The sequence below is a fragment of the Pseudorasbora parva genome, chromosome 8, assembly GCF_024679245.1.
Source record: "Pseudorasbora parva isolate DD20220531a chromosome 8, ASM2467924v1, whole genome shotgun sequence".
NCBI lineage: Eukaryota > Metazoa > Chordata > Actinopteri > Cypriniformes > Gobionidae > Pseudorasbora > Pseudorasbora parva.
In genome coordinates this window covers 18,706,143-18,734,041 of record NC_090179.1, presented here as the reverse complement: position 1 = coordinate 18,734,041, position 27,899 = coordinate 18,706,143, and the positions used below count along the sequence as shown (strand labels likewise).

The following is a 27,899-nucleotide window of genomic DNA, read 5'->3' as shown; positions in this document are numbered from 1 at the left end:
GCAAAGCGTACTCGGCAGCAGGTCAGGCTGCCACATGCCTGCATACGATGGCAATTATGCAGGCGTATCAGGCTGACCTGCTCAGGGACCTTGATGGACGTGATGAAGTGGGGGGAAAAATTAAAAACGAGCTAAGAACATCTGCTGATCTCGCTCTCCGTGGCCACGGAGAGGCATTTATGGCTCAACCCCACAGAGATAAAGGAGAGGGAGAAAAGCTTTTTGCTGGACGCGCCGCTGTCTCCTGGTGGCCTCTTCGGTGACGCAGTACACACTGTCACCGAGAGGTTCCAGGAGTCAAAGAAACAAGCTGCGGCGCTTCTGGCATCAGGAACGCTTAGACGAGGCCTTCTTAGCAATCAGGACTGTCCTCAGATCAGCCCTGCCTCGAAGGCCTCGTCTAAGCGTTCCTGATGCCAGAAGCGTCAGGACGCTGAGGGTGGTTCCCCCCGTAGGGAAACGGTGTTTACCTCTGCCAACGGTACCCGTTTCCCTGCGGCGCCCTCTGGGGGCCGCGCTGCCAACCCCGCCGCAACACCGGGGCGCAGTCGGTCTCCGCGGGCCACCCGAGGGTGGTCCGCGCCCCCCTCGGGGGGCTCCCGAGCAGTCAAGTCAGTTGTTCCCTGCTGGTCTGCCGCTTCAGGGCGCTGTGCTTGCTGTTCAAAGTACACCAAAGGCCAGCCTTGAGAGGCTGGTTCCCTTAGTAGATTTTCAGGAAGTAGAGACACTCCTGAGAAAGGGGGCTATAGAGAGGGTTCCTCCTCCCGGCAGGGAGTCTGGGTTTTACAGCCGTTACTTCATCGTGCCAAAGAAGGATGGGGGCTTACGCCCAATATTAGATCTGCGTCTATTAAATCGCTCAGTGGCCAAGCTCAAGTTCAAGATGCTCACACTCAGACAGATTGTATCGCAGATCAAATCGGAGGATTGGTTTGTCACCATAGACCTCAAAGATGCGTATTTTCATGTCTCCATCCTTCCACATCACAGGAAGTTTCTGAGTTTTGCCTTCGGGGGAGAGGCATACCAATATCGAGTACTTCCCTTCGGTCTAGCACTGTCACCCCGCACATTCACCAAGTGTGTAGATGCAGCTCTGGCGCCGTTGCGTCTGCAGGGCATCCGCATACTGAATTATATCGACGACTGGCTAATTCTAGCACATACAGAACAGATGGCGGTTCATCATCGAGATGCTGTTCTCGCACACATGTCGAAATTGGGGTTGAGGCTGAACGCCAAGAAGAGTGTGCTTTCACCGGCTCAGAGAACCACTTTTTTAGGTATGAACTGGGATTCGGTAATTATGCGGGCGCAATTATCGCCAACACGCATAACATCGATCCTGGCAGCAGTCAAAGAACCGAAGCTAGACTGGGCCGTCACGGTGAAGCAGTTCCAGAAACTGTTAGGTCTCATGGCAGCAGCGTCCAACGTGATACCTTTTGGCCTACTGAACATGAGGCCGCAACAGTGGTGGCTCAGAACAAAAGGGTTCTCCCCGAGGGGAAACCCGCTCCGCACGATCAAAGTCAAGCGGCGATGCCTACGTGTTCTTGTCATGTGGAAAAACCCGGGGTTTCTATCCGAGGGTCCCGTGTTGGGGGCTCATGTTCGTCGCGTAACGCTAATGACAGACGCCTCTCTCACGGGCTGGGGTGCAACCATGAGTGGCCGTTCATCCCAGGGTCTATGGCAGGAACACCAGCGGCACTGGCACATAAATCGGCTAGAGATGCTCGCTATGTTTCTTGCATTGAAACAGTTTCTGCCCGACCTCAGGGGCCATCATGTATTAGTCAGGACAGACAAAACATCGGTGGTCGCCTACATAAATCATCAGGGGGGTCTGAGGTCCCATCCTTTGTACAAATTGGCACGTCAGATCCTCCTGTGGGCCCAGGGGAAACTGCTATCCATCAGAGCAGTCTATATCCCAGGGGTCCTAAATCAGGAAGCGGACATCCTGTCGAGGCAGGGGCCGAGGCCCGGGGAATGGAGACTCCACCCCGAGGTGGTGGAGCTCCTATGGCAAAAGTATGGGAAAGCAGAGATAGAACTGTTTGCTTCGGCAGAGAATTCTCACTGTCCTCAGTGGTTCTCTCTGTCGCATCCAGCCCCGCTGGGGTTGGATGCCATGGTACAGGAGTGGCCGAGGCTGCCCCTGTACGCATTTCCCCCGATTGTCTTGCTTCCAGGAGTTCTGGAGAGGGTACGCCGGGACGGGGCCCAGGTACTTCTAGTGGCTCTGTTCTGGCCGACCAGAGTATGGTTTTCGGACCTGATATCTCTCCTGGAAGGCTCTCCGATGGAGATTCCGACCAGGAGGGATCTCCTCTCTCAAGCAGGCGGGAGATTCCTGCACCCACGCCCAGAGTTGTGGAAACTGTGGGCCTGGCCTCTGAGGGGGCCAGGCTCATAGAGGAGGGTCTCTCGGCTGAGGTCATTGAGACCATCCTTCACTCCAGAGCTCCGTCCACGAGGAAGCTGTACGCTTTGAAATGGAAACTTTTCTCAGCATGCTGCAGAGAACGCCAGTGGGACCCAGTTAACTGCCCGGTTGGTACAGTGCTGGAGTTTCTGCAGGCAAGGTTCTCGGCAGGGTTGACCCCCTCCACAATAAAGGTGTACGTGGCGGCCCTGGCTGCCTTCCACGTCCCTTTGGGTGGAGTGTCTTTGGGAAGACACCCTCTAATTACACGTTTCCTACGTGGTACCTTAAGGTTGAGGCCGGTTATGCACTCGAGGGTCCCGGCATGGGACTTGGCCATTGTTTTACGGGGCTTATCTGAGCCTCCGTTTGAACCCTTAGAGGAGGTTTCAGAGAAGTTCCTCACCCTAAAGACCATCTTCCTTTTGGCCATTTCATCCCTAAAGAGAATAGGAGATATTCAGTCCCTGTCAGTAGGGCCCTCATGCCTAGAGTTTGCGCCTGGTATGGTAAAGGCTTTTCTGCATCCCAGACCAGGTTACATCCCCAAGGTTCCTACGAGCCCACGGGGCCCTATCACTCTACAAGCCTTCTGTCCTCCTCCTTTTTTGACGTCAGACCAGGAAAGATTAAATCTGCTGTGCCCTGTCAGGGCATTGATACATATGTCTACAGAGCTGCCCTGTGGAGAAAGACTGATCAACTGTTTGTCTGTTTCGGGGCCCAGAAAAAGGGGGCTCCAGTATCTAAGCAGAGAATGAGCAAGTGGGTGGTCGAGGCCATCTCACTTGCTTATGAGGCGGTCGGGCAGCCGTCTCCACTGGCTGTCCGGGCGCACTCTACCAGGGGTATGGCTGCTTCTAAAGCACTTTTGTCGGGGGCTTCCCTCCAAGACATTTGTAAAGCGGCAGGCTGGTCATCGCCGCTGACTTTCGTCAAATTCTACGAGTTAGATTTGGCATCTACAGTTGGGGCGCAGGTACTCTCGTAGTCGTGTGCGCTACGGCTTCACACATACGAGGCACTTGGTCCCATGGCAATGTGGGTATAAGCGTTCTCACAGCGTTTCGACGCAGCTCGAGTTCCCCGAAAGGGAACGTCTCATTTACGTATGTAACCCTAGTTCCCTGAGGGAACGAGACGCTGCGTCGCCCGGCCATACTCCCGGCGTGCCCGTGATCACTTACTTCAGGCTTAATAAGAAGCTAGTTCCTGTTTGTTTTCACAGATGCTTTATAGCTTCCGGTCGATGACGTCATCACGCCGACAATCGATCGGTCTTCCAATGGAATGGTTCTACACGCGCTTCACGATGCATTAACGCAGAGGTGTTCTCACAGCGTTTTGACGCAGCGTCTCGTTCCCTCAGGGAACTAGGGTTACATTCGTAACCGAGACGTTTCTGTAACACCACAAGCAGTTTAGATAACAAAATTAAGGACAGTTTGAACACATAATTTTAAGACATGCCACGGGAGAGTGTTTTTTTCTACAACATCATTTAAAATGTATGCATTATTTTCTAAACATCATTATAATCCAGTAGTCCGTTGCCTTTATTGATACAATTAAGCAATGTTTGTTACCGCTGATACAGTACTGGCATTTATTTATTTTTGGTTTGGTTAACTCTCTGTCCAGTGGTTATACAGTAAGTTACATATCTTATTTAAGAATTGAAGTTAAAGCCAGTTTAATGTGTCTCTGCTAAAGTTTGGGTCTTGGTCAGTTTTAAGATTTCAAATGTTTAAAAATCAAGTAACACTTTATTTTGATAGTACACTTTAGATAGTTGACATGTAGTTGCAAAGTCACATAACATTATGAGGTTTATAACCTCTTAACATGATTTTATAACAGATTTGAAGTAAATGTAGTAGCAGGGTAGAAAAGTCAGCAGAGGGAGAGAAGGAGCAGGTGATCAGGTAAAGAAGATGCCATTCAATCAATAAAATAAAACAAAATAGGATATAGTATAGAAAACCAGCAGCTTTGTAAAGTTAAAATGCATTAACGTGGGATGTAAAAATCCTAAAATGTCTAAATGTTGCCTCTTTCATATTTGTATATGTTGAATTTGTAATCAGTTAAAGTAGATAGATAGATAGATAGATAGATAGATAGATAGATAGATAGATAGATAGATAGATATAGATAAAAATTAATAAAAAAATAACAGGCAGCATACCAATGTTCAAACTAGATCCATGCCCTTGGCTGCGGAGGTCCAGCTTTGTGAACACAGTGGCACCACAGAGATGTTCCAGTGCAGCCCTGGTCGAGCACCTCCTGGATGTACTCCACTACTCCCTTCTACTACGGGCATGATAGTGGGTACATTTTCCCACGGGGCACTGGCTCACCTGTCAGCAGATCTATGGCACAATCCCATGGCCGGTTTGGAGGCAGCTTGGAGGTGCGTGTGGGGCAGAAGACATCACTGAAGGGATCGTAACAGGCTGGGATGTCCACCGAGTGCTTCTATAATGGCCTCTCAATCGAAGTAAAGCAGACAGACAGGTTGGCAGGGCGTGGTGAAACTGGAACAGGAAGTGAGAAGATACAGGTCCGGAAGCAGCCTTCGAATCGTTCAAGGCCAATGGTGTCCTTGTATGCCGCCCGATGCAACCGCACCCGAGGATCCAACCCTTGACGGTATGTGGTCAGTAGAGATCGTTTATTCCACCCACTAGAAGCAGCCAGAGTGTGAAACTGGAGAGCATAATCATTACCAGACTTCATACCTTGCTTTAAATAATAAAGTTGCTTACCAACTGCTGAATCCCACAAGGGTTTTCCAAAGAGTTCTTAAAAGTGGGCGGTGAAACTGGTGAGAGAGTGGGTTAGCATATTCTGTGACCACAAGGGTTCTGCCCACCGGAGGGCCTTGTCAGACAGTTGGGATATGATGAAGGATACTTTGGATCGCTTGGTAGGGTACATGTGCAGATGCATTTCCAGGTCCAGCGAGCATTGAAGAAGGAATCCGTTGCAATCCTCCGCCGTGCCAGAGAAGGGCGCCGGTTGGGCCATGGGACTAACGGTCGCCAGAGGAATGGATCCGGGTCGCTCATACCAGAGGTGTGGACTCGAGTCATGAATTTGATGACTTCGGACTCGACTCGACAAAATGTATAAAGACTTGCAACTCGACTTGGACTTTAACATCAATGACTCGTGACTTCACTTGGACTTGAGCCTTATGACTCGAGAAGACTTGCTACTTCCCATGAAAACCTGGGGTAATTTTTCTTTCACACGGCCGCGCAGCTCTCAGTGTATCTGCATCTGTGAAAAAAATCTGCACATGTATGCATGCAGAGAGCAAGCGCGCTGCCTCCCCGACATCCAATCACTGTAGTCCCGCGCATGGTCCCGCGTTGGTTTGATTCGACAGTATCCATAGCTACCAAGTCCGCGTATAACACGTGACTTTGGGCTTTTTTTTTATTGGCAAGTCGCGGTAAAAAATCTCGAGTTGCGGGTCGCGGTTTTTTGGGCTTATTAGAAAAAGTGTGGTTGCTTGTTAGGAAAATATGACAAGCAACTTCATTTCTTTACATTTATGGTCGCTGTTTTGTCCAAACACATTGACTGACACTGTCTTCTCACAGCTAATAGCCATAGTGCAACGATACAACTGCTGTAGTCATTCGTCCTCATACATCCCGCCTCCTTCCCTTCATTGAAGAAAAATCGCATTCAACGTGCAGGCATGTGATATGATGTTATAAATGTAATGATAGTTTGTAGACGTAAATAGACGTATACATTTTATTTTTATTTTTTTTTACACACAATGCAAGCAGCAGAGATGTACAGAGATGGAGAGGAAACAGGGAGGTGAGCCACCTAATTTAATTTTTAAAATATTTTTTTTATAATGTAGGCTATTTATTATGACAGGCTATTATCAAAACAGAAAAAGAAACAAAAGTATAGACTACTAATAATAACAGTAGGTATAGTTCGAATGTATTTTTACGTTGCTATATTGCAGCGCTCCCAATGTTTTCCTGGGCACCAACTCCCAATCATAGACTGTAAAAAAAAGTGCATATTAATCCTAAATAGTAGCTATGTGACATTAGTAATTTTCAATAGTATTTTGAGCAGATTGCACATTGAGATGCAGGGCTTATCCTTTTTACGGTTTATAGTGTGCATGTTCACCACTGCTCCTAATATGTGTGCAATAACTCCGACTGGAGTTACCATATTCCCTCACGTCACTTTTTCTCTTTTTCCATCTCCAAACCTCTTCTGTTCACAGTCTTTATTGCAACTTGAAGAATTTTGTAAAATCCCATCTGTATTTGCTATTTAAACTCCACGAGATTACAATTTAATATGTTGCAGGCTCAATAATTGAAAAATTATTGATCATAAATTATACTGATGATAATAAATAATATAATAATATTGGGCTTGTTTTGGCCTAGATTATTGTAATGCTCTACTGGGTGGTTGCCCTGCTCGCTTAATAAACAAACTCCAGCTAGTCCAAAATGCAGCAGCTAGAGTTCTTACTAGAACCAGGAAGTATGATCATATTAGTCCAGTTCTGTCAACACTGCACTGGCTCCCTATTAAACATCGCATACATTTTAAAATCTTGCTTATTACTTACAAAGCACTAAATAGTTTAGCTCCCCGGTACTTAAGCGAGCTCTTAACGCATTATACCCCATCACGTCGATTGCGGTCTCAAAACTCTGGCCAGTTGATAATACCTAGAATATCTAAATCAACTGCAGGCGGTCGATCATTTTCCTATTTAGCTCCTAAATTGTGGAATAGTCTTCCTAGCATTGTTCGGGAAGCAGACACACTCTGTCAGTTTAAATCTAGACTAAAAACACATCTCTTTACTATGGCATACACATAGAACATTTTTAACTTTCATTATTCAATTCAATTGACTGATTGTTAGGCTGCATTAACTAGGTCAGCCGGAACCGGGAACACTTCCCATAAACCTGATGTACTCGTTACATCATAAAAAGAGTGACATCTACGCTAATGTTAGTCTCTCTGTTTATCCCGAGGTTTATCCCGGATCTGGGCCCTGTCCGGATCGGATGGTGGACCTGCCTTGGCATGACCAACGCATCCTGGAGTGTCTGCTGAGCCGTGTCAAATGGTGTCTCCTCTGAATTTGCCTCACTGGCACGACATGCTCAAAACCCGTCTTCGGCGCAATAATTCCGATCTTTCATGTATTCATACTCTTGTGTAATTGACGCCCCATCCTAAATTAATCTGTCTCTTCCGTGATACCCTGAAAATTTTGAATAATCCGATCTAATATGATTTCCGACCTGTAAGGTTGCCAGAATAATAATCTTACACGGTGTGTTAATAGGCCAGAGGAGAACTGGCACCCCGACTGAGTCTGGTTTCTCCCAAGGTTTATTTTTCTCCATCACGCCCTGATGGAGTTTTGGTTCCTTGCCACTGTCGCCTTTGGCTTGGCTTGCTCAGTTGGGGACACTAAAAATATGATTAAAGTTATTCAACTTATTATACAAATAAAATATATGAATTAGGTCTTATTTAATTCTATAAACTATAATACTGATCTGCCAACATTGTCGCTATATGATAAATTAAAATAAGCTGATAACATCACTGTTTTCTCCAGTACGACTGTACAGCCAAATCTAATTTTGTCGCAATATTAATCTGTTTGACACTGTGAAGCTGCTTTGACACAATCGTGATTGTAAAAGCGCTATATAAATAAAGTTGATTGATTGATTGATTGATTGATCCTCCGCGCTCCTCAGAGGAACCGTACAACCAGATGGTGCCTCCCCAGAGGTCCTTCACCTAATGGTGCGTGGAAAGCTCCTATCGCTGCCACATACACCTTAAGTGTGGACGGGGTAAGCCCGGCGGAAAACCGATCTTGCAGAAACTCCAGTACTGAAGCCACAGCGCAGTTCACTGGGTCTACTTCACGGTCTCTACACCATATGGAGAACACTCTCCACTTCAAGTTGTACAGCTTCCTGGTGGAAGGAGCCCTGGAGCTGAGTATAGTCTCCACGACACCTGCTGAAAGCCCTTCTTCTATGAGCTCTGCCCCCTCAGGGGCCAAGCCCACAGGTTCCATAACTCTGGCTGGGGGTGAAAGATCGAGCCCCCCGCCTGAGTCAACAGATCCCTCCTCAGAGGAATCTGCCATGGAAGGTCGTCTAGCAGGTCCATAATGTCGGAGAACCATACCCTGGTCAGCCACCGGGGTGCTATCAGAAGCAGGCGAATGCCTTCCCGGCGAACCCGCTCCAGAACTCCCGGGAGCAGAGCAATCGGGGGAAATGCATACAGACGCAGCCTCGGCCATGCCTGTGACATGGCATCCAGGCCCAACGGAGCCGGATGCCTGAGGGAGAACCAAAGTGGACAGTGGGTCGTCTCTCGAGACGCAAACAAATCCACTTCCATTTGGCCAAACCTCTCGCATATGGCCTCCACCACCTCTGGATGGAGACGCCACTCCCCGGGCCTCAGCCCCTGCCTCGACAGGATGTCTGCTCCCTGGTTCTGGTCCCCCGGGATGTAAACTGCCCTGAGAGAAGACAGTTTCCCGTGGGACCACAGGAGGACCTGATGCGCCATTCTTTACAGAGGGCGCGATCTCAGACCCCCCTGATGATTTAGATACGATACCACGGCAGTGTTGTCGGATCGTATCAGGACATGGTGGCCGCGAAGGTCCTCGAGAAAACTCCTCAGAGCTTTCTAGACAGCCAGCATCTCTAGGCAGTTGATGTGCCATGAAGCATGCTGGGCTGTCCAAGGACCTCTCGCTCCTCGGCCTTCCATGACCGCGCCCCAACCAGTAAGGGATGCATCTATTGAAACGGTTTTCCGGCAACACGATGCTCCCAATACTAGCCCCAGGGACAGAAACCAAGGTTTCTTCCATATAACCAGGGAACGAATGCATTTGCGCGTTACCCTGATCGTACGGAAGGGATTCCCCTTCGGAGAAAACCCCTTGGTTCTCAGCCACCACTGTAGCGGTCTCATGTGGAGCAGGCCGAGCGGAATCACACTGGACGCTGCTGCCATGAGACCCACCAGTCTCTGGAACTGTTTGACAGTGATGCTGTGGCCCAACCTTATACTGGAGACTTCCGCCCGTATGGTCTCGATACGTGCGGGTGACATGTGTGCCCGCATCATTACCGAGTCCCACACTATTCCCAGGAACGTGATTCTCTGGGAGGGCGTCAACGCGCTCTTTTTCGCGTTGAGTCTCAACCCCAAACACCTCATGTGTGCTAGAACAGCATCTCGATGCTGAACTGCCATATCGTACGACCTGGCCATGATCAACCAGTCGTCGATATAATTCAGTACCCGGATGCCCTGGAGTCTTAGCGGAGCCAGGGCTGCATCCATGCACTTTGTGAAGGTGCGAGGTGACAAGGCTAGGCCAAAGGGAAGGACCCGATATTGGAACGCTTCGCCCCCGAAAGCGAACCTCAGGAACTTCCTGTGACTGGGAAGGATGGAAATATGGAAGTAAGCGTCCTTTAGATCTATCGTGACGAACCAGTCCTCGAACTGGATCTGACTCACGATAACAGGAATGGTTAGCATCCTGAACCTGTATCTCCTCAGAGACCGATTCAGAAGCCTGAGATCTAATATTGGACGCAACCCCCCATCCTTCTTGGGGACTATGAAGTACCGGCTGTAGAACCCGACCTCCCTTTCTGGCGGGGGGACCCTTTCTATCGCCCATTTTCCCAGCAGAGAGTGTACTTCCTGCCCCATTACCCCCACCTGCTCGGGACCGACCACTGTCCAGACTATCCCCCCAAATTTCGGGGGGGGAACTCTGAACTGCAGTCTGTATCCCCGTTCTACAGTGCGCAGGGCCCACACAGAGATATTCGGAAGGCATGACCATGCGCCGAGATACTCTGATAAGGGGACCAGCCTCTCGAGGCTGGTCTGGGGTATCAACCGAACCTCTCCTTCGACCCCCTGAAGCGGATAACCGGCAGGGACTAATCGAGGTAGATTTTCGGTGTGTGAACGCAGTCGCTGCTCCGCCGCAGATTTTATATGTGCTGGCCAGAGCCGCGCGCGAACATGGGGAAACGACGTGGTCCGGAGCCCTTTTGACTGCGAGAGCACAACATCGATTTCCCGAGAGCCTCGGGGGGAGAACGACCTCGGTCGCTCCGCCCCGTGGGGGACAGCTCGCAGCTAGGACCGCTTGGAAGCCTTCTTGGCCTGAATAACCTCCCTCAGGTCGGTCTTCGGCTTTGAAGACTTCCCGCGAGAGCGTCGCTTCTTCTGCCAAGCTCCCTCAGGAGGGGCACGAGAAGCGACGCTCTGCTTCTGCACCTCACGGTGCGAGGAGCCCTCTGCTGGCCGAGACTGCCCACTCGAGGCAGCCTTGCTGGAGGAGCCCCAGCGGCGAGGGATGAACTGGCTGAGAGCGGCAGCCTGCTTTTTCACCTCCTGAAACCTCTCAACGACGGTGCTCACAGCGCCGCCGAAAAGGCCAGAAGGTGAAACCGGGGAATCAAGAAGAAAGTGTCTGTCTCTCTCCCTGATCCCCGACAGGTTCAGCCAGAGATGCCTCTCCGCGCACACCAAACCCGCCATGGAGCGGCCGATATCACGGGCCGCCTGTTTGGTGACACGAAGAGACAAATCCGCTGCCTTCCTCAGCTCAGTCACATCCTCCGGAGAGGGACCCTTGCCCTCATCGAGCTCCTTCAGCAAGTCCGCTTGGTAGGCCTGCAGAACCGCAAGAGTGTGCAGGCACCCACCAGCGCGACCATCCGCACTATATGCCCTCGCCACCAGCTTCAAAGTCTCTCGGCATGGTTTCGAGGGCAATGCCGGGGTCTTCAATGAAGCTGCTGTCTCGGGAGAGAGATGGCCCGCGAGCGCCTCTTCTACCCTCGGCAGCGCAACATATCCCTTCTCAGACGCCCCCAGCACATTAGCGAAGTCAAGCGCAGGGGGCGTAGTCAAACGCGCTGAGAAGGGTTTCTCCCACGCCCTGCACAGCTCACTGTGCAGGTCGGGGAAAAACGGCAGACCCCGGCGTGGAGGCTGGGCTCGACGCTTGAAGAAGCGCTCGTCCAGCTTGCTTGGTGGCTGGACGTGCACTTCCTCTTTTGGCCAATCTAAACTCAGCTTGGCCACAGCGCGAGTCAAGACCTCCACGAGCTCCTCCATAGCCTGCGAGTGGGGTGGCGACTGCCCCACTGCGCCTGCTTCGGTGCTCATCGTCAACGATCCCTCGGAATCGGACAGCATGAGCACCTGATCCTCCGCCTCGTGGGAAGAAGCCGCAGCGCGGGCTTCCACACGTGGCGGAAGATCCTCTGAATCGTCAGAGGAAGAGAGAGATGCCTCAACATTCCCTAATCTCGAGACTTGCTTCATCTTTGACTCGACTTGACTCGGGACTCGAGGGCAAAGACTTGAGACTTACTTGTGACTTGCATAACAATGACTTTGTCCCTCCTCTGGCTCATAATAGCAGTCTGCGGTGTTGGTCCAGTGAAGTAGCAGAAAGGCAGGGTAATGCAGATAACCAACCGGTAATATTCAATGTATTTGCATGAGAACCTGGTGGGCGGAACACTGGAGCCAGGGAGATGATGAAGACTGGAGACAGGAGACAAAGACAAGGAGACACACTGGAGAACAAGGTAGTAGGTAAGTAGTTCAGGAGAGTCCTTGAGGTGAGTATACTGGTAGTAATACTAATGAGACTGGACAGTGACTGAGAGTGTGCGTGTGGCTTAAGTGTAGGCAGTGATGATGAGGTGATGATGAGCTGCAGGTGTGGGTGAGTACTCGGGAGATGCTTTGCATGGTGGTTGAGAATGGTTGGAGCCTGGCGTGCTTTGTGACAGTGATGTATTGAGAACAAGCTGCGAGAACTCCCAAACCAGAGCTGCGAGAACAAAATTACGGAATTTCATTCTCACAGCCGGAGGCGGCGCGAATGGCGCGGCAATGATCATGCGAATTGAGCTTTTTGAACGCTTGATTCGCGCGAAACGCGCGAAACACGTGAATTGCTCAAGTTGAAAAATCTGAACTTTGGCGTATATTCGCGCCGCGTTAACCAATGAGGAGCTTTCACGTTTTTTTTTTTTTTTTTTTACTGCTGTCACGTGGTGAAGTGACGGATGGGAAACCTACAGGGGAAACCCAGAGGCCAGAGTAATTTAAAAATACTACTGTATTGTGTCACAAAATGTAGTTTTAATATTTTTTCAGGCAAGAATGTAGTTGTTTAAAGCTCAAATATGTGATTTATTTATTAAGAGAGCTCCTATTTGAAAATTTGATCTGGTGTTTTCGGAGGTGTGAGACCCAGGCGATCACCGGAGCTCAGCGCTCATCAACCCCGGTGAGAGCAGCCTTAACTCGGCTAGTCCTTCTGTCGACTGCCGCTGCCTGGCAGAACCCCCTCCCATGACGCGAATTCGCGTCTGTTGTCTAGTGAATGTCACACGCGAATGAAGCGAATTTCACGCGCGAATGAAGCGAATGGATTCAAATTGTTCACGCTTCCGACTTTGCGCGAGTAGCGCAATTTATTTGCGTCATTCGCGTGCGGTGTGAACACAGCATAAGAGAAACTTGATGTGTCACTTTTACTGATGAATAGTAAAATGCTTTCTTTGATGTTGATTCAAAAAAGTCCACATGAGGTGTATCAAAAGACAGAATTGAGTCCGTACTTTCTTCCACTCTCTCTTCAAGTACAACTGGAGACACTCTGATTTTCGGAAAATCCTCTTCTGTATCTCTTAAGTCCATTGACAAACTCCTTTCAATGTACGCTCTGTTCACACTTTGTAAAACATTCCAGATCTCATCTATCAGCTTAGAAACAAGACGGTCAGATTTCAGTCCTGTCATTTCCTTGAGGATTTCAACCGGCTTCCATCCATCATCATCCAAGAGGTGCCTTATTTTCACAACAACCTGGCGCTTCAAAACTGAAGATACACTGCCGACAAAAGCCTTGTTTGGATCATCGGATTAAAAAGTAATGATTCTTCCATAGTCCAGTGTCCTGTATCTTCACTACTTCGATCCACTTTAAAAACTTTTTTCCAAGCCTGAAACATTGACTTGCTCCAAGAACATTGATTTTTGGAGTGTGCTCCACTCCAAAAATAATTCACGATTGTCCTTTGTATTTTACAAATTAACTCAACAGGAGGCTCCACAACTGTCATTTTATGCCACAATGCCAAAGCCACCAAGTTGTTAATGACCAAGACTCTGTATGACAATTGTGGTAATAGCCATTTCCATTTAGACAATCGGGCTGACACCTTCTCCAGCAATCCCTCCCAGTTTCTCATCTGAAATTGCTCATTACCCAAAAAGCTCATTGCTCACACCCAATGCTTTTATCCCCTCTCTAGCCCAATGTAGACCACATGGCAGTTTTGGAGTAGAAAATTTCACTCTGACTGAGGATGCTTTTTCATATTTTCCGATATTTTTTGTTAAAACCTTCACATCATCTTGACCTTTTATAAACACTGTGACATCATCAGCATACGCTGATAATGATACTTTTAATGTACTCTTTAAATCTGGAATTAAAATTCCAGTTAGTTATTTTCTTAAATGACACAAAAGGTTCAATAACCAGACAATATAACTGTCCAGAAAGTGGACAACCTTGTCTGATCCCCCTGGACATTCTTATAGGTGCACTCAATCCACCTCCAGCTTTGACCATTACAAAAGCATTAGAATACAACTTGATATAAGATATAAAATGTTCACCAAACCCAAATTGTTTTAAAACATTGAAAAGATACTTATGATCAACTTGATGAAAAGCTTTTTTGATCAAGCAAAAGAACTCCTATATTACTCTGATTAAAATCAATCACATCACGCAAAAAAAAACCAAATTATCCATAATTGATCTATCAGGTATACAATAGGACTGGTCTATGAACTACTATGTAGATATTTCTTAAGTCTGTTTGCCAGCACCTTTGAAAATATTTTGTAATCTGAGCAAAGCAACGACACTGGTCTCCATTTTTTTTAAAGTTCCAAATCTCCTTTTTTTAGGAATTAATGACAGAACTCCTCTGCAACAGCTTGTGGGTAATGTCTGTCTTTTGATGCAATCTATCATCAGTTCATTAAAATCTTGTCCAAATAATTTCCAAAAAGCCTGATAAAACTCCACTGGTATACCATCCACTCCTGGAGATTTTTCAGTAGATAATTGTATGGTCCCATTTCATCTGTAAGCTCTTGCAAAGTTATTTGTTCATCCAGTGATTTTCTTTGCTCATCTCTCAACTGAGGCAAGTCACAAAGCAAGTCCACAATACTTTCAGTCACAACTCTGACATAATCCCTCCAGCATGTCCTAGGTCTTCCCCGGAGCCTCCTCCCGGTGGGACGTGCCCGAACACTTCCCTGGGAAGGCGTCCAGCAGGCATCCGAAATAGATGCCTGAGCCACCTCAGCTGGCTCCTCTCGATGTGAAGGAGCAACGGCTCTACTCTGAGCTCCGCTTCTCACCCTATCTCTAAGGGAGCGCCCGGCTACCCTGCGGAGAAAGCTCATTTCAGCCGCCTGTATCCGGGTAGCATTCATTACCTTATTATTCCAAAGCTTCCCCAAATAAAATCTATCTAACCGAGCACCACTAACTTGATTACTTGATACCTTTAACCAAGTATATTGTCTAACTCCTATATTCCTACTTCTCCACAAATCTATTAAATCAAATTCATTTATAATTTTCAACAATTGCATACTTGATTGATTATGTGGTTCCTCTACATTCCTATCAACTAAGAAATGTGTTGTGCCGTTCCAATCACCCCCAATTATCAGGCACACAGTATCATCAAATTGAATAACTGATTTCAATTCCATAAAAAAACCAATCGCTCAAGTCCATTATTAGGAGCATACATTAATTAAAACAAATGTTATTCCTTCACTCACTACCTTACTTAAAAGTGCTCTTCCTTTCACAATTTTTATCTACTGATTAAATATTTGCATTCAATTTTTTGGAAAAAAGAATAGCTACTCCAGCACTTGTATTTGTTCCATGGCTAAGAGCGTATTTCCCTTCCCACCACATGAGTCTCATTATCATTACTTGTATGCGTTTCTTGCTAAAAAACTATATCAACTTGCTTAACAAACTCTGAAACCATAGCTAATTTATTCCCATCTCTGCCCCCATTTATATTTAAGGAACCTAGTTTTAAAAGTTCCATAGAAAGATAGAAAAAGAGAAAAAAAGATGTGAACAGATACATTAAAAAAGTATGAAATTCACCCTGTGCATTTGAGCATTCTATTTTTGTAAAGCTCTTTTTTCTTTCCGTAATTTAGCGAATAAAGTGGAGCGCGGCGCGCGACATAAGTGTTCACGGACGACTGGATCTGCACCTGAGAGAGTGTTTATAGGCGCGCATTTCCTCTCTCGCTCTAGTCACGCGCGCGCACCCTACCGGGAGAAGAGCCTGTACGGCCCATACAAGGACCTTCCGTTCTATTAACGTCAAGTAGACCCATACTCGAAAAAAACGTCTCGGGTTATGCATATAACCCATGTTCCCTGAGAGGGAACGAGACACTGCGTCATCGTAGATGACACATCGGGGAACGCCCTCGACGTGACGCTACTGAAATCATTTGAAAAAGCCCAATCTTGATTGGTGTTGCGTCATGACGTAACGAGTGACGGCATACCCGGAGGTATAAAGGGACGCCGGCACAAGCATACACAGATACTGCGATGAAGCGGGACGCTCTGTCGATAGGCGGGGCTACGAGACGCAGTGTCTCGTTCCCTCTCAGGGAACATGGGTTATATGCATAACCCGAGACGTTCCCTTTATCGAGGGAACTCGCACTGCATCATCGTAGATGACACATCGGGGAACGAGTACCCACTAGTCCTCGCCTATCTTGAGCCCCTTGATATGGACCGAAGTGCATACTCAGGAGGCGAGCACCCTGGCGCCTGGCGTCGCCGGGAGGTGCAGACTGTAAAGTCTAATGGTCTGACTTCCTCCACTGGGCAGACCTCTCCCGATAGACCTTCAATGCCCGAACCGGGCAGAGGAGGTGAAGCCTGCCCACATCTGCCGTCACATGAGGCGGAGGATGGAATGCCTGGAGAACCACCGACCCTACCATGTTAGATGGCACTTTGGGTACGTACCCGGGGTCGGACGCAAGATGGCCTTCACTCCGCCCGGGGCAACTCCAAACTATTTGGCGTGAATGCCAATGCCTGGAGGACCCCCACTCTCCTCAGAGAAGTGATGGCAAGGAGAAAGGCAACCAAGCGGGAGGTTCTTGGCCTCGGCCAGCTCCAGTGGCTCGAAAGGGGCCTCAGCCAACCCTTCAAGCACTACTGCCAGATCCCAATATGGGATCCTGGAATGAGCCACAGGCCTTATCCTCCGTCCTCGGAGGAGTCGTACAACCAATGGTGCCTCCCCAGAGGTCCCTCACCTAACGGTGTGTGGAAAGCCCCTAACACTGCCACATACACCTTAAGTGTGGATGGGGTAAGCCCGGCAGAGACTCGATATTGGAGAAACTCCAGTACTGAAGCCACTGCGCAGTTAACTGGATTTACCTCATGGTCCCTACACCAAGTGGAAACACCTTCCACTTCAGGTTGTACAGCCTCCTGTGGGAAGGAGCCCTAGAGCTGAGTAGGGTCTCAACGACACGTGCTGACAGACTCTCCTCTATGAGCTGTGCCCCCTCAGGGGCCAGACCCATAGGTTCCATAACTCCGGCTGGGGGTGGCCCCCTGCCTGAGTCAGCAGATCCCTTCTCAAAGGAATCCGCCTTGGAAGGTCGTCTAGCAGAACTAAGATGTCGGAGAACCCTACTCTGGACGGCCACCGGGGTGCTAACAATAGCAGGCGGATGCCTTCCCGGCGGACCCGCTCCAGAACTCCCGGGAGCAGAGCGATCGGGGAAATGCGTACAGACGCAGCCTTGGCCACGTCTGTGACATGGCATCCAGGCCCAATGGAGCCGGATGCCTCCAATCCCCGGGCCTCAGCCCCTGCCTCGGCAGGATGTCTGCTCCCTGATACTGGTCCCCAGGGATTCTAAGTGACAACAGTTTCCCTTGGGACCACAGGAGGACCTGATGCGCCAGTCTGCACAGAGGGCGCGATCTCAGACCCCCCTGACGATTTAGATACGATACCACGGCAGTGCTGTCGGATCGTATCAGGACATGGTGGCCGCGGAGGTCCGGGAGAAAGCTCCTCAGAGCCTTCTAGACCGCCAGCATTTCCAGGCAGAAGATGTGCCAGGATGAATGCCGGGTCCCCACGGACCTCTCAAGCGGCCTTCCATGACCGTGCCCCAGCCAGTAAGGATGCATCTGTTGAACGGTTTCCGGCAACACGATGCTCCCAACACTAGCCCTAGGGACAGAAACCAAGGTTTCTTCCATATGACGAGGGAACGAACAAACGCATCTGTGCGTTACCCTGCTACGGAAGGGCTTGGTCTTCAGCCACCACTGTAGGGGTCTCATGTGGAGCAGGCCGAGCGGAATCACGCTGGACGCTGCTGTCATGATACCCAGCAGTCTCTGGAACTGCTTCACAGTGAGGCTGCGGCCTAGCTCTACTCCGGAGACCTCCGCCAGTATGGACTCGATACGTGCAGGGACCATAGCGCCTGCCTCGTTGTAAGTCTCATACGACTCCCAGGAACGTAGTCCCTTGGGAGGGCGTCAACACTGTTGAGTCCCCACCCCCAAGCACCTCATATTGGCCAGAACGACACCTCGATGCCGAACCGCCCTATCGTACGACCTGGCCAGAATGAGCCAGTCGTCGATAACTTTAGATCCATCGTGACGAACCAGTCCTCGAACTGGATCTGCGCACGATGTGATAGTGAGCATCTTGAACCTGAATCTCCTCAGAGAACGGTTCAAGTACCTCAGATCTAATAATAGACGCACCCCTCCATCCTCTTTGGAACCACGAAGTAGCGACCGTAACAGCCGAACCCCCTGTCTGGCGGAGGAATACACTATGTAGCCTCCTCTACCATCAGGGAGCACACTTCCTGTTCCATAACCTGCCACTGGGCTGGGCACACCACTATTCAGGCCACACCGATGAACCCCGGTGGTGGAACGCTGAACTGCAGTCCATACCCTTTGCCCATGGTACACAGGGCCCCAGCAGATATATTCGGGAGCATAACCATGCGCCGAGATATTCTACTAGGGGAACCAGCGTCTCAAGGCTGGTCTCTGGTACCCACCGAACCTCCTGCCCGACCCCCTGAAGCGGCCACCCGGCAGGGCTTAGTCGGGGAGGATTTTCGGAGTGCGAACGCGTTCGCTGCCCAGCTGCAGTCCTTCTAGAGGCAGCTCGAGCAGCATGCGCTCGCTGGAAGTCAATGTGGCCCGAGCGTCGTAGACGGCGGGTCGCAGCATCGACTTCCAGAAAACTCCACAGAGGAGGCGACCTCGATCGCTCCTCGGTAGAGGGGGCTGGCCAGCCGGCGACTAGGCTGGGCACACCACTATTCAGGCCACACCGATGAACCCCGGTGGTGGAACACTGAACTGCAGTCCGTACCCTTTGCCCACGGTACACAGGGCCCCAGCAGATATATTCGGGAGCATAACCATGCGCCGAAATATTCTACTAGGGGAACCAGCCTCTCAAGGCTGGTCTCCGGTACCCACCGAACCTCCTGCCCGACCCCCTGAAGCGGCCACCCGGCAGGGCTAGTCAGGGAGGATTTTCGGTGTGCGAACGCGTTCGCTGCCCAGCTGCAATCTTTCTAAAGGCGGCTAGAGCAGCATGCTTTCGCTGGAAGTCAATGTGGCCCGCGCGTCGTAAACGGCGGATCGCAGCATCGACTTCCAGCCAGCCGGCCACTGGGCTGGGCACACCACAATTCAGACCATACCAATGACTGGTATTGGAACACTGAACTGCAGTCAGTACCCCTTTGCCCACGGTACACAGGGCCCCAGCAGATATATTCGGGAGCATAACCATGCGCCGAGATATTCTACTAGGGGAACCCGCCTCTCAAGGCTGGTCTCTGGTACCCACCGAGCCTCCTGCCCGACCCCCTGAAGCAGTCACCCGGCAGGGCTTAGTCGGGGAGGATTTTCGGTGTTTGAACGCGTTTGCTGCCCAGCTGCCGTCTTTCTAGAGGCGGCTAAGACAGCATGCGTCCGCTGGAAGTCAATGTGGCCCGAGCGTCGTAGATGGCGGATCACAGCATCGACTTCCATAAAACTCCACAGAGGAGGCGACCTCGATCGCTCCCCAGGAGAGGGGCTTCATCTGTTCTTAGATGAAAAAAAAAAAGCCCTGTGAACACATTTTTGGATGATAGGTTGATAATCTAACTCCTCAAAGTCAGATAAATCCCATTTAATTCCCCAGAATTAAATGCCCCTAATCACCCCTCAAGTGAACATGGTCTGAATGATAGGCTGAATGAACATATCCAACTCCTCAAAGTCAGATAATGTTTCATTTTTAATCCCTCAGAATTAAATGCAGCCATAATCTCCAGACGATACTGTTTAAATATGTATATCAACAAATCGCCATCTACACGCTGCCTTTCCGCAACGCGAGATTCGACCCGTTTACAACATATTTGGCTTTCATCCCTCGAGATGAAACCCACAGGCGCGAGGCTGAAACACTCGAAAACGCACGGCTGTGCGCTGCGAGATATCTCAACAAACACAGCCAGCACCCTCAGGCACTGACTGCATGCCTCGCGCCAAACAGTATCACATGTACACCGCGTGTTCACTTGATAGCGTGTGTTCACTTTTGTTGCAGACCCGTCATCCACGCGCTGCCTCGACAACGCGCGATCGAGCCTGCATTAAGAGGTGGCGAGCTCTCTTCTACTTCACTCCGTCGACGCTAAGCACATCTAATTCCTCGGAATCAGATCGCTCAAGCATCTGGTTCTCCACTCCGGGGAAGAGCCGCATCGCAGCCCCTCGGGGACTGTCCGAGCGCCCCTATTTTATGAATGAAGCAGCGTGCTTGGTGCTTACGTCACCCGCCTCGATGCTGAGCACATCTAACTCCTCAGAATCAGACGGCTCAAGCACCGGGTTCTCCACCCCGAGGGAAGAGGCCGCAGCGCGGGCTTCCACGCGGGGACGGAGAACATCCGAACTCTGTCAGCAGGGACTGAGAAAGTGCCTCAGCAGCCCCAGACCCGCTGACAAGTTCATTTGCGAGCCCGCTGATCTGCCGCCGTGCTGCCTCAACAGACGCGGGACAGAACTAAGAGGCTCACGAGCCTGCCACCTAATCTTATTGGACAAACAACACCAAATAGACAAACGATCAACACAGAGCGCAACCGCTGAAGAGCAGAAGCTGTGTATGCTTGTGCCGGCGTCCCTTTATACCTCCGGGTATGCCGTCACTCGTTACGTCATGACGCAACACCAATCAAGATTGGGCTTTTTCAAATGATTTCAGTAGCGTCACGCCGAGGGCGTTCCCCGATGTGTCATCTACGATGACGCAGTGCGAGTTCCCTCGATAAAGGGAACTCTTCGAAACTTGTGAGAAACCGGAAGGAGTATTTTTGACACAGAAAAACTCTATCAAACGTCCAACATTAGTTTTTGAAACTTTGTCTATGTTTAGGATGGGAATCCAAGTCTTTAACAGTGTAAAAAGCTCAGTATGCATGAAACAGCATTTTATGCTGTAAACTCCCCCAACTTTTTAAACATGCTTAAAAATTATCGTAAGGGAGGTGCTCTTAACATGCTCGGCTCATTTTGCATTTCCTCTCACACGGTGCAAGCCACGACCATATACGAGCATCCACGATGTCCACACGATTTCTCCTGAGAGAAAAAAAATCGTCTGCGAGTTCGTACAACAGCAAAAATCGCACCGTGTACGCCTGCCTTAAGGGGAGCTACATTTCAGAATTAAACTGTATTAAAATCTGATCAAAATATCTAGATTAAGATTATAATTTTGCTGTTTTGATGGTTAAAAGAAATAACTGAAATGGACGTGAAAAATATATAAATTATTTGGCAACAATTTTCTTTCACATCACTGAGCAGACAGATTTCCTTTTACTTGCTCAGAAGTGTGAATGAATGAAACAAAGTTTTTTTTTTTACATGTTTCTCGGTGCGTAAGTACCCCATGTATTGTATTGTGTACAAAGTGTTTACATTTTATTTTGATAAACATAAGTAAATTTGCAAGTACAACCAACTCATTCATTCAAACTCATTAATTTTCAACTACATGTCAAAAAACTCTCAGAGTATTAGGTTTGGTGTTTGGGTTACTAGAAATAGTTAACATACTTGTAAAGTTACTTACAATCTGTTATAGCAGTCTGATGTCTGGGGGCCATCAAAATGACATGTTCATGAGTTCACACTTACATATAATTTATAGAGAGTAAATTTTAATGTGCATTTGGCATGCTGTCAGGGGAGGGCTTCGAGCTCAGTATTTGGCCCGAACCCAGAGATAATTCCAAACCTGTAGGGGTAACTTTTGTCTGTTGAAATAAAAAATAAGATATTTTAAAGAATGTCGGTAATCAAACAGATGCCATAGACTCCCAAGAAAAAATACTATGGAAGTCAATGGCTACTGTTTGATTACGGACAAATATTACAAAACTTACTGTATAACCACTGGACAGAGAGTTAACCAAACCAATAATTAAAAAAATGCCAGTACTGTATCAGCGGTAACAAACATTGCTTAATTGTATCAATAAAGACAATCAATGGACTACTGGATTATAATGCTGTTTAGAAAATAATGGATACATTTTAAATGATGTTGCAGAAAAAAAAAAACCTTTCCAGTGGCATGTCTTAAAATTATGTGTTCAAACTGTCCTTAATTTTGTTATCTAAACTGCTTGTGGTGTTACAGAAACTGATATTATTACTTTAAATTTCACTTAAGCCCACTTCTCATAAATTATATAATTAAAGTGTAATATCCCACAATTTCACTTCCTTCTTGCCAGGTTGAATACGGGATTAAATAAGAAAGATCACATGATTTATGGGAAAACAGCTTATTTACAGCACGTATTGCTGAAACACTTCATTAAGGAAACACTTTGCATGAAAATTAACATTTCACAACAAGAACAACAAAACCTTCTCACTCAAAACATACAATGAGGTGAATACAGAGGTGAAATCATAATGCTTGTCAAGGAAATAGAAGTCAAAAACCCCTTCAAATAATTTATCCTCTTTTCACACAAGACACCAGATCTGAACAATGGAGATGCAGAATGACTCTATAACAACAACAGATCACAGCATTCCCCAGCTATGAGCTCATTGGACCTGCTGGGATAGACCTCGAACAAGTCCGACTTAATAGATGCTGTAAATGATATAAAAGCAAGAGAGAGCAGCGACAGGTACAACACAGAGACATAACAAACTCATCTACACATACTATCATGATCTTCACTATCACCTGCTTTGCCCTGGTGGCCTCTGCTCTGGGTAGGTGTCTCCTTTAGAACTTTGCAAGAAAAGTGATGGGTGAATATATTTACAAAATCAAACTTAATCAAAAGGTTGTGGAGTGCCTGCGATTAGGCCACAGACGATTGGTAGCAAGATTGTGAACGGACAGAATGCCATCTCTGGTTCTTGGCCCTGGCAGGTCTCTCTCCAGGTAACTGTGTATTGACTGGCTTTTATCATGCATTTTTCAGATTTTTTCAAAGAGTAATGTAATGTTCTCAATGCTTTTATCTCTGAAACAGCGTCCCAACGGATTCCACTTCTGCGGTGGATCCCTGATCAACCAGAACTGGGTTCTCACTGCTGCTCACTGCGCTGTTGTGTAAGAGTCTTCAGTCTGACAAATGTCTCATATTATAGTGCTTAATAGATACTAGTGCTATTTCTTTTTACACTTAGTTCTGTCTTTACCTCTCTCTTTTTAGGGTCAGCTATCACCGTGTCATTCTTGGAGAACATGATCGTGGCTCCAATGCTGAACCCATCCAGGTCAAACTGGTTTCCAAGGTAAAAAAAAAAATAACTGGATTTTTTTTTAAAGAAGAGACCAGTTGATTTAGCTTTTCTTACTGACCAATACAGATTACATGAATAGATTATTTGTTATTTCTAAGCATCCAATTTTTTAAAATATTAATTTATTTAAAACAAAATAGTACTAGTAGTATTTTTTGGTGTAAAATTTCTGTTCTAATTTACGCAAATTTGGACTTTATCTAACATGCTCATGTGTGATTAAATTATTTTATTTAAAAGGTCAAACAATGGTTTTAATTGATGAACTCAATATAAAGTGAATCAAGTAGAAAAGTGTAAAAATTGGTTAAAGATAGATAGATAGATAGATAGATAGATAGATAGATAGATAGATAGATAGATAGATAGATAGATAGATAGATAGATAGATAGATAGATAGATAGATAGATAGATAGATAGATAGATAGATAGATAGATAGATAGATACCATTCATCCATTTTTTCTGTCTGTGCAGGTCATCACCCATCCGCTCTACATCAGCACAACCTTCAACAATGACATTGCGTTGCTGAAACTTGCGTCTCCAGTTGTCTTCACTCCCCGTATCTCTCCTGTGTGTCTGGCTCCTTCAACCATCAACATCCTGCCTGGAACCCGCTGCTTCACCACTGGTTGGGGCGCAACTTCCACCACAAGTAAGTTAAAGAAAGACCTGTTAGACAAAGATGAATTGTAAAAACACTCCTGTATATTACTTCTTTTTTTCACTTAACTGAACATACTGTCTTGATGTTTCCTTCTCTTTTTTTTAGTGAGTCCTCTAATCCTGCAGCAGACTGGTCTACCCATCACGAGTCCTGCTGTGTGCAGACATATCTGGGGTCAGAGCTCAATCACTGATAACATGATCTGTGCTGGAGCCTCTGGATCCTCATCTTGCATGGTATGTGAAGACAGATCAAGACAAATACATTACAATATCAATGTTGCTGCTGTTTCAATCTCAAATGTGTGTCTGTGTGTTTCCCACAGGGTGATTCTGGTGGTCCTCTGGTGTGTGAGAGGTCAGGGGTCTGGACTCTGGTGGGGTCTGTGTCTTGGGGCATCCGCACTTGTGACACCAGATTCCCAGTAGTCTACGCTCGTATCTCCCCACAGCGCTCCTGGATCGACAAGACTATTGCTTCCAACTAGAGCAACAGTCTAATATTGCTAAGTCTGAATATCTGAATACTAAATATTTCTATTTCCAATAACCTGTCTGCTACATCATACTGTTTTCCTGTTTAAAAATGTGTCAATAAATGAGAATGTAATGAAAACTGTTGCAGTGTAATTCATGGTCTGAATGTCATAGGGATATGTTGTCATAGTTCACAAAACAAGTCAGCAAAATGACAAAATAATCCTGTAAAATAAATAATTTTAAAGTATAATATAAAATAAATAACTCCACTTTCACAATAACAGAAACTGATGCAAGATATGCAAGTCAATAAGGATTATCAATGTTCTTATCTGTGATTATTTGCTTTATCAATAATGTTCTCTTGTCATCAAACCTAAAAACTTGAAGATTGTTATCTGTCTGGCTTCAATGTTCAACACCAGGCCTGGATGAACACTTACTTGATATACACTAATCAGGCATAACATTATGACCTTCCTAATATATGATATGCAGCCCCATTTATAACAAACTGTGATGCAGATTATTCTGACACCTTTCTTTCAGAACCAGCATTAACTTTTTGAGCAATCTGATCTACAGTAGCTAATCTGTTTGGTCGAACCACACCGGCCAGCCTTCGCTCCCCATGTGCATCAATAAGCCTTGACCCTGCTGCTTGTTCACCACTGTTCTTTCCTTTGACCACTTTTGGTAGATACTGACCGGAGTTTTTCCAACTCCGTTTGAAAAAAATCGATCGCGCCCACACAAGCACTGTTTGAAAAAAAAAAAAAATCTCTGTCCACATGAAAACGCAAAAACATGCTATGATTGGCTGCCTGATTTCCACAAAGGTCCCCATCCATAGCACCAATGCACTCAGGGATGCCATGGACTCGGATTCACATACTTGCCTAAATATTTAGTATTATTGTTGCATTCTGGCACCTCTGTTCTGCAATACAGTGAGATAACTGCAAATGTACATAAGCGCAGTTAGCAGAGTTATTAAAAGCTACGACAGCTGTCATTGCAAAGACTCGACTCAAACAAAAACTCACACAATCTGATGTCCAACAAAGGAGAGACCTGCGCACACTTCACATTCACAAGCCGAAACCTCCAGTTTCACCATCTACACGACAACGCTGCAACTGGAGTTTCTAAAAATCATCACCCTGTTCGGAGTTTTCAAAAAAGTCTGGTTTCGGTAACCGGATACTGCGTTTGTGTGTGGACAAACAGCCAAACAGCGTAGAAAGAGCTGCGGTTTTCAAAATCCCCATGTTTGTGTGGACAGGGCCTAACACGCCAACTTTGAGGACAAAATGTTCACTCACTATCTATTGTATCCTACCTACTAACAGCTGTAGTGATGAGGAAATAATCAGCCCCTGCGTTCCAATTCACATATTATCCATACTAAATAGTATTTGAAAATAGAATTAGCATGTCCCAAATCATAGTATGCTGAAAAGGGTATTCCAAAGATTCCCGGATGTTTACTATTTCCGGTCAGAAGTCTAAGTACAGAACGACGCACATAGATGCCTCATTCGAACGTACTAGCCACGATGATGCGCCGCCATTTTAGAACGGTCAACAAATGTCAACACTTCAGATGCCGTCAATCATCACTCACATAAAAAACAAAACAAACAAAAAACCCTGTGCCTGCTCAGCAGCCTCTGTAAAACTCTGTAAAGCCCGGCGCAAGTTAAATTCTTGAAAAAACCTTTCTCAGGTGAGATGTTTGTGTTAGTTTATCAATTATAATGTTTGGATCTAAACAAAAACACGTAACATTTGTTAGTAACAGGCCTTACGGTTCTTGAATTTTAATTCCCACAAAAGCTGCCAGACTACACAATAGACTGGCATTGGGCTGCTTCTGCCCTGTCAACGCACTGATTGCGCATGCAGTGTGACATTGAAATGGACACAAATCGCGTTCACGACCGGCTTTGACCATAGACAGTTAAAGACACTGTTTGAAAATGGCGGACTACTAATGTATAGCAGCCCATAGAAACAGTCACTCACTAATGAGGCATCTATGTATACATTTCTATGGATCGACACACACTCTAGCGGCTGATATTGCCCACAACGACATTGTGAGTTGGACGAGGATTCGATTAGAACTACAAACACGGATAAAAAGTGTTAAAAAAAACTACAAACATGACGGATATGTGAGTCAGACGGTTGAGTTAAGAGGTTTAGATAAAGGTTTGAGTAATTAATTATCAGTATTTAACCTGACGAAAAGATATTTCATTGCTATCCACATTATATCACCTGCAGCAGCATTGTGAACTTTTGTATTGATACTTTTGGCCATTAACTTTTAAATGCATCATTATATTTAATAATATATTAATATTATTAAAGGCATCCCATGGTGTTGAGACTTGTATGGATTAATATAACATAAACAATGTCTCTTACTGAAATATGTAGTAGAAAACCCATGAAAGATCTACATTATTTTAAAAAATCGATTTTATATTTGGACCATGGGCGGCGCCATTTTGTTTGCGTTCTAGGTTGATGACGTAGAGTGGTTGCACTCCTAAATCAGCTGGCACTACCCGTAGCTATTTTTACCACAACGCAACTCGAAAATTGTTTCAGAGTTAAACAAAACCAATGAATTGCTTTGTAATTGTACTTGAAACACACTCAAACATACATGTGCACACAAACTCACCTACACAAGTCACAAACAGATCGGCGGGCGGCCACACACACTTGAGAGACTGCGCTGTCTCAGTCGAGATGTTGGGCTGCTCAGTCTCCACGACAGGGGCTGAATCTGAAATCGACCCCCTATACCCTGAAATAGGGCATTATTTGAAGGGACGGCCATTTGTAGTGTTGTTGCCCAAACAAAATGGCGCCGCCCATGGTCCAAATATAAAATCGATTTTTTAAATAATGTAGATCTTTCATGGGTTTTCTACTACATAATTCAGTAAGAGACATTGTTTATGTTATATTAAGCCATACAAGTCTCAACACCATGGGATCCCTTTAATAAACTGCAAACATATGAGGAGTCTCTGCATTAAAGTCCCACACATGGCAAATCAACGTGCTACTACATTTCTCTTTGATATGGTAGGAAATTAAACTGAGTGTGGAGGATTTTAACTGACGAATCTGACGATGATTGACAGAGCAGTTTAAAGTACGGTGACGGGATGAACGTAACTAAGC

At 46.9% G+C, this 27,899-nt stretch overlaps 2 protein-coding genes across 2 annotated transcripts in view; both read left to right on the top strand.

The window, feature by feature from the left end:
- The first annotated feature begins 19,032 nt into the window (after positions 1 to 19,032).
- LOC137084500 (chymotrypsin-like protease CTRL-1) lies at positions 19,033 to 24,700 on the top strand. The gene is made up of 9 exons (XM_067450773.1): positions 19,033 to 19,083; positions 20,308 to 20,900; positions 22,897 to 23,003; positions 23,078 to 23,178; positions 23,270 to 23,349; positions 23,453 to 23,534; positions 24,021 to 24,201; positions 24,319 to 24,449; positions 24,539 to 24,700. Exons 1-9 carry the CDS (start codon positions 19,033 to 19,035, stop codon positions 24,698 to 24,700), a joined length of 1,488 nt encoding a protein of 495 aa, XP_067306874.1.
- The window catches only part of hspb6 (heat shock protein, alpha-crystallin-related, b6), a 177,471-nt gene continuing 169,153 nt past the window's right edge, over positions 19,582 to 27,899 (top strand). Inside the window, exon 1 of the mRNA XM_067450270.1 lies at positions 19,582 to 19,585. The gene's annotated coding sequence lies outside the window, so the exon portion shown is untranslated. The remainder of the gene's footprint in view (positions 19,586 to 27,899) is intronic.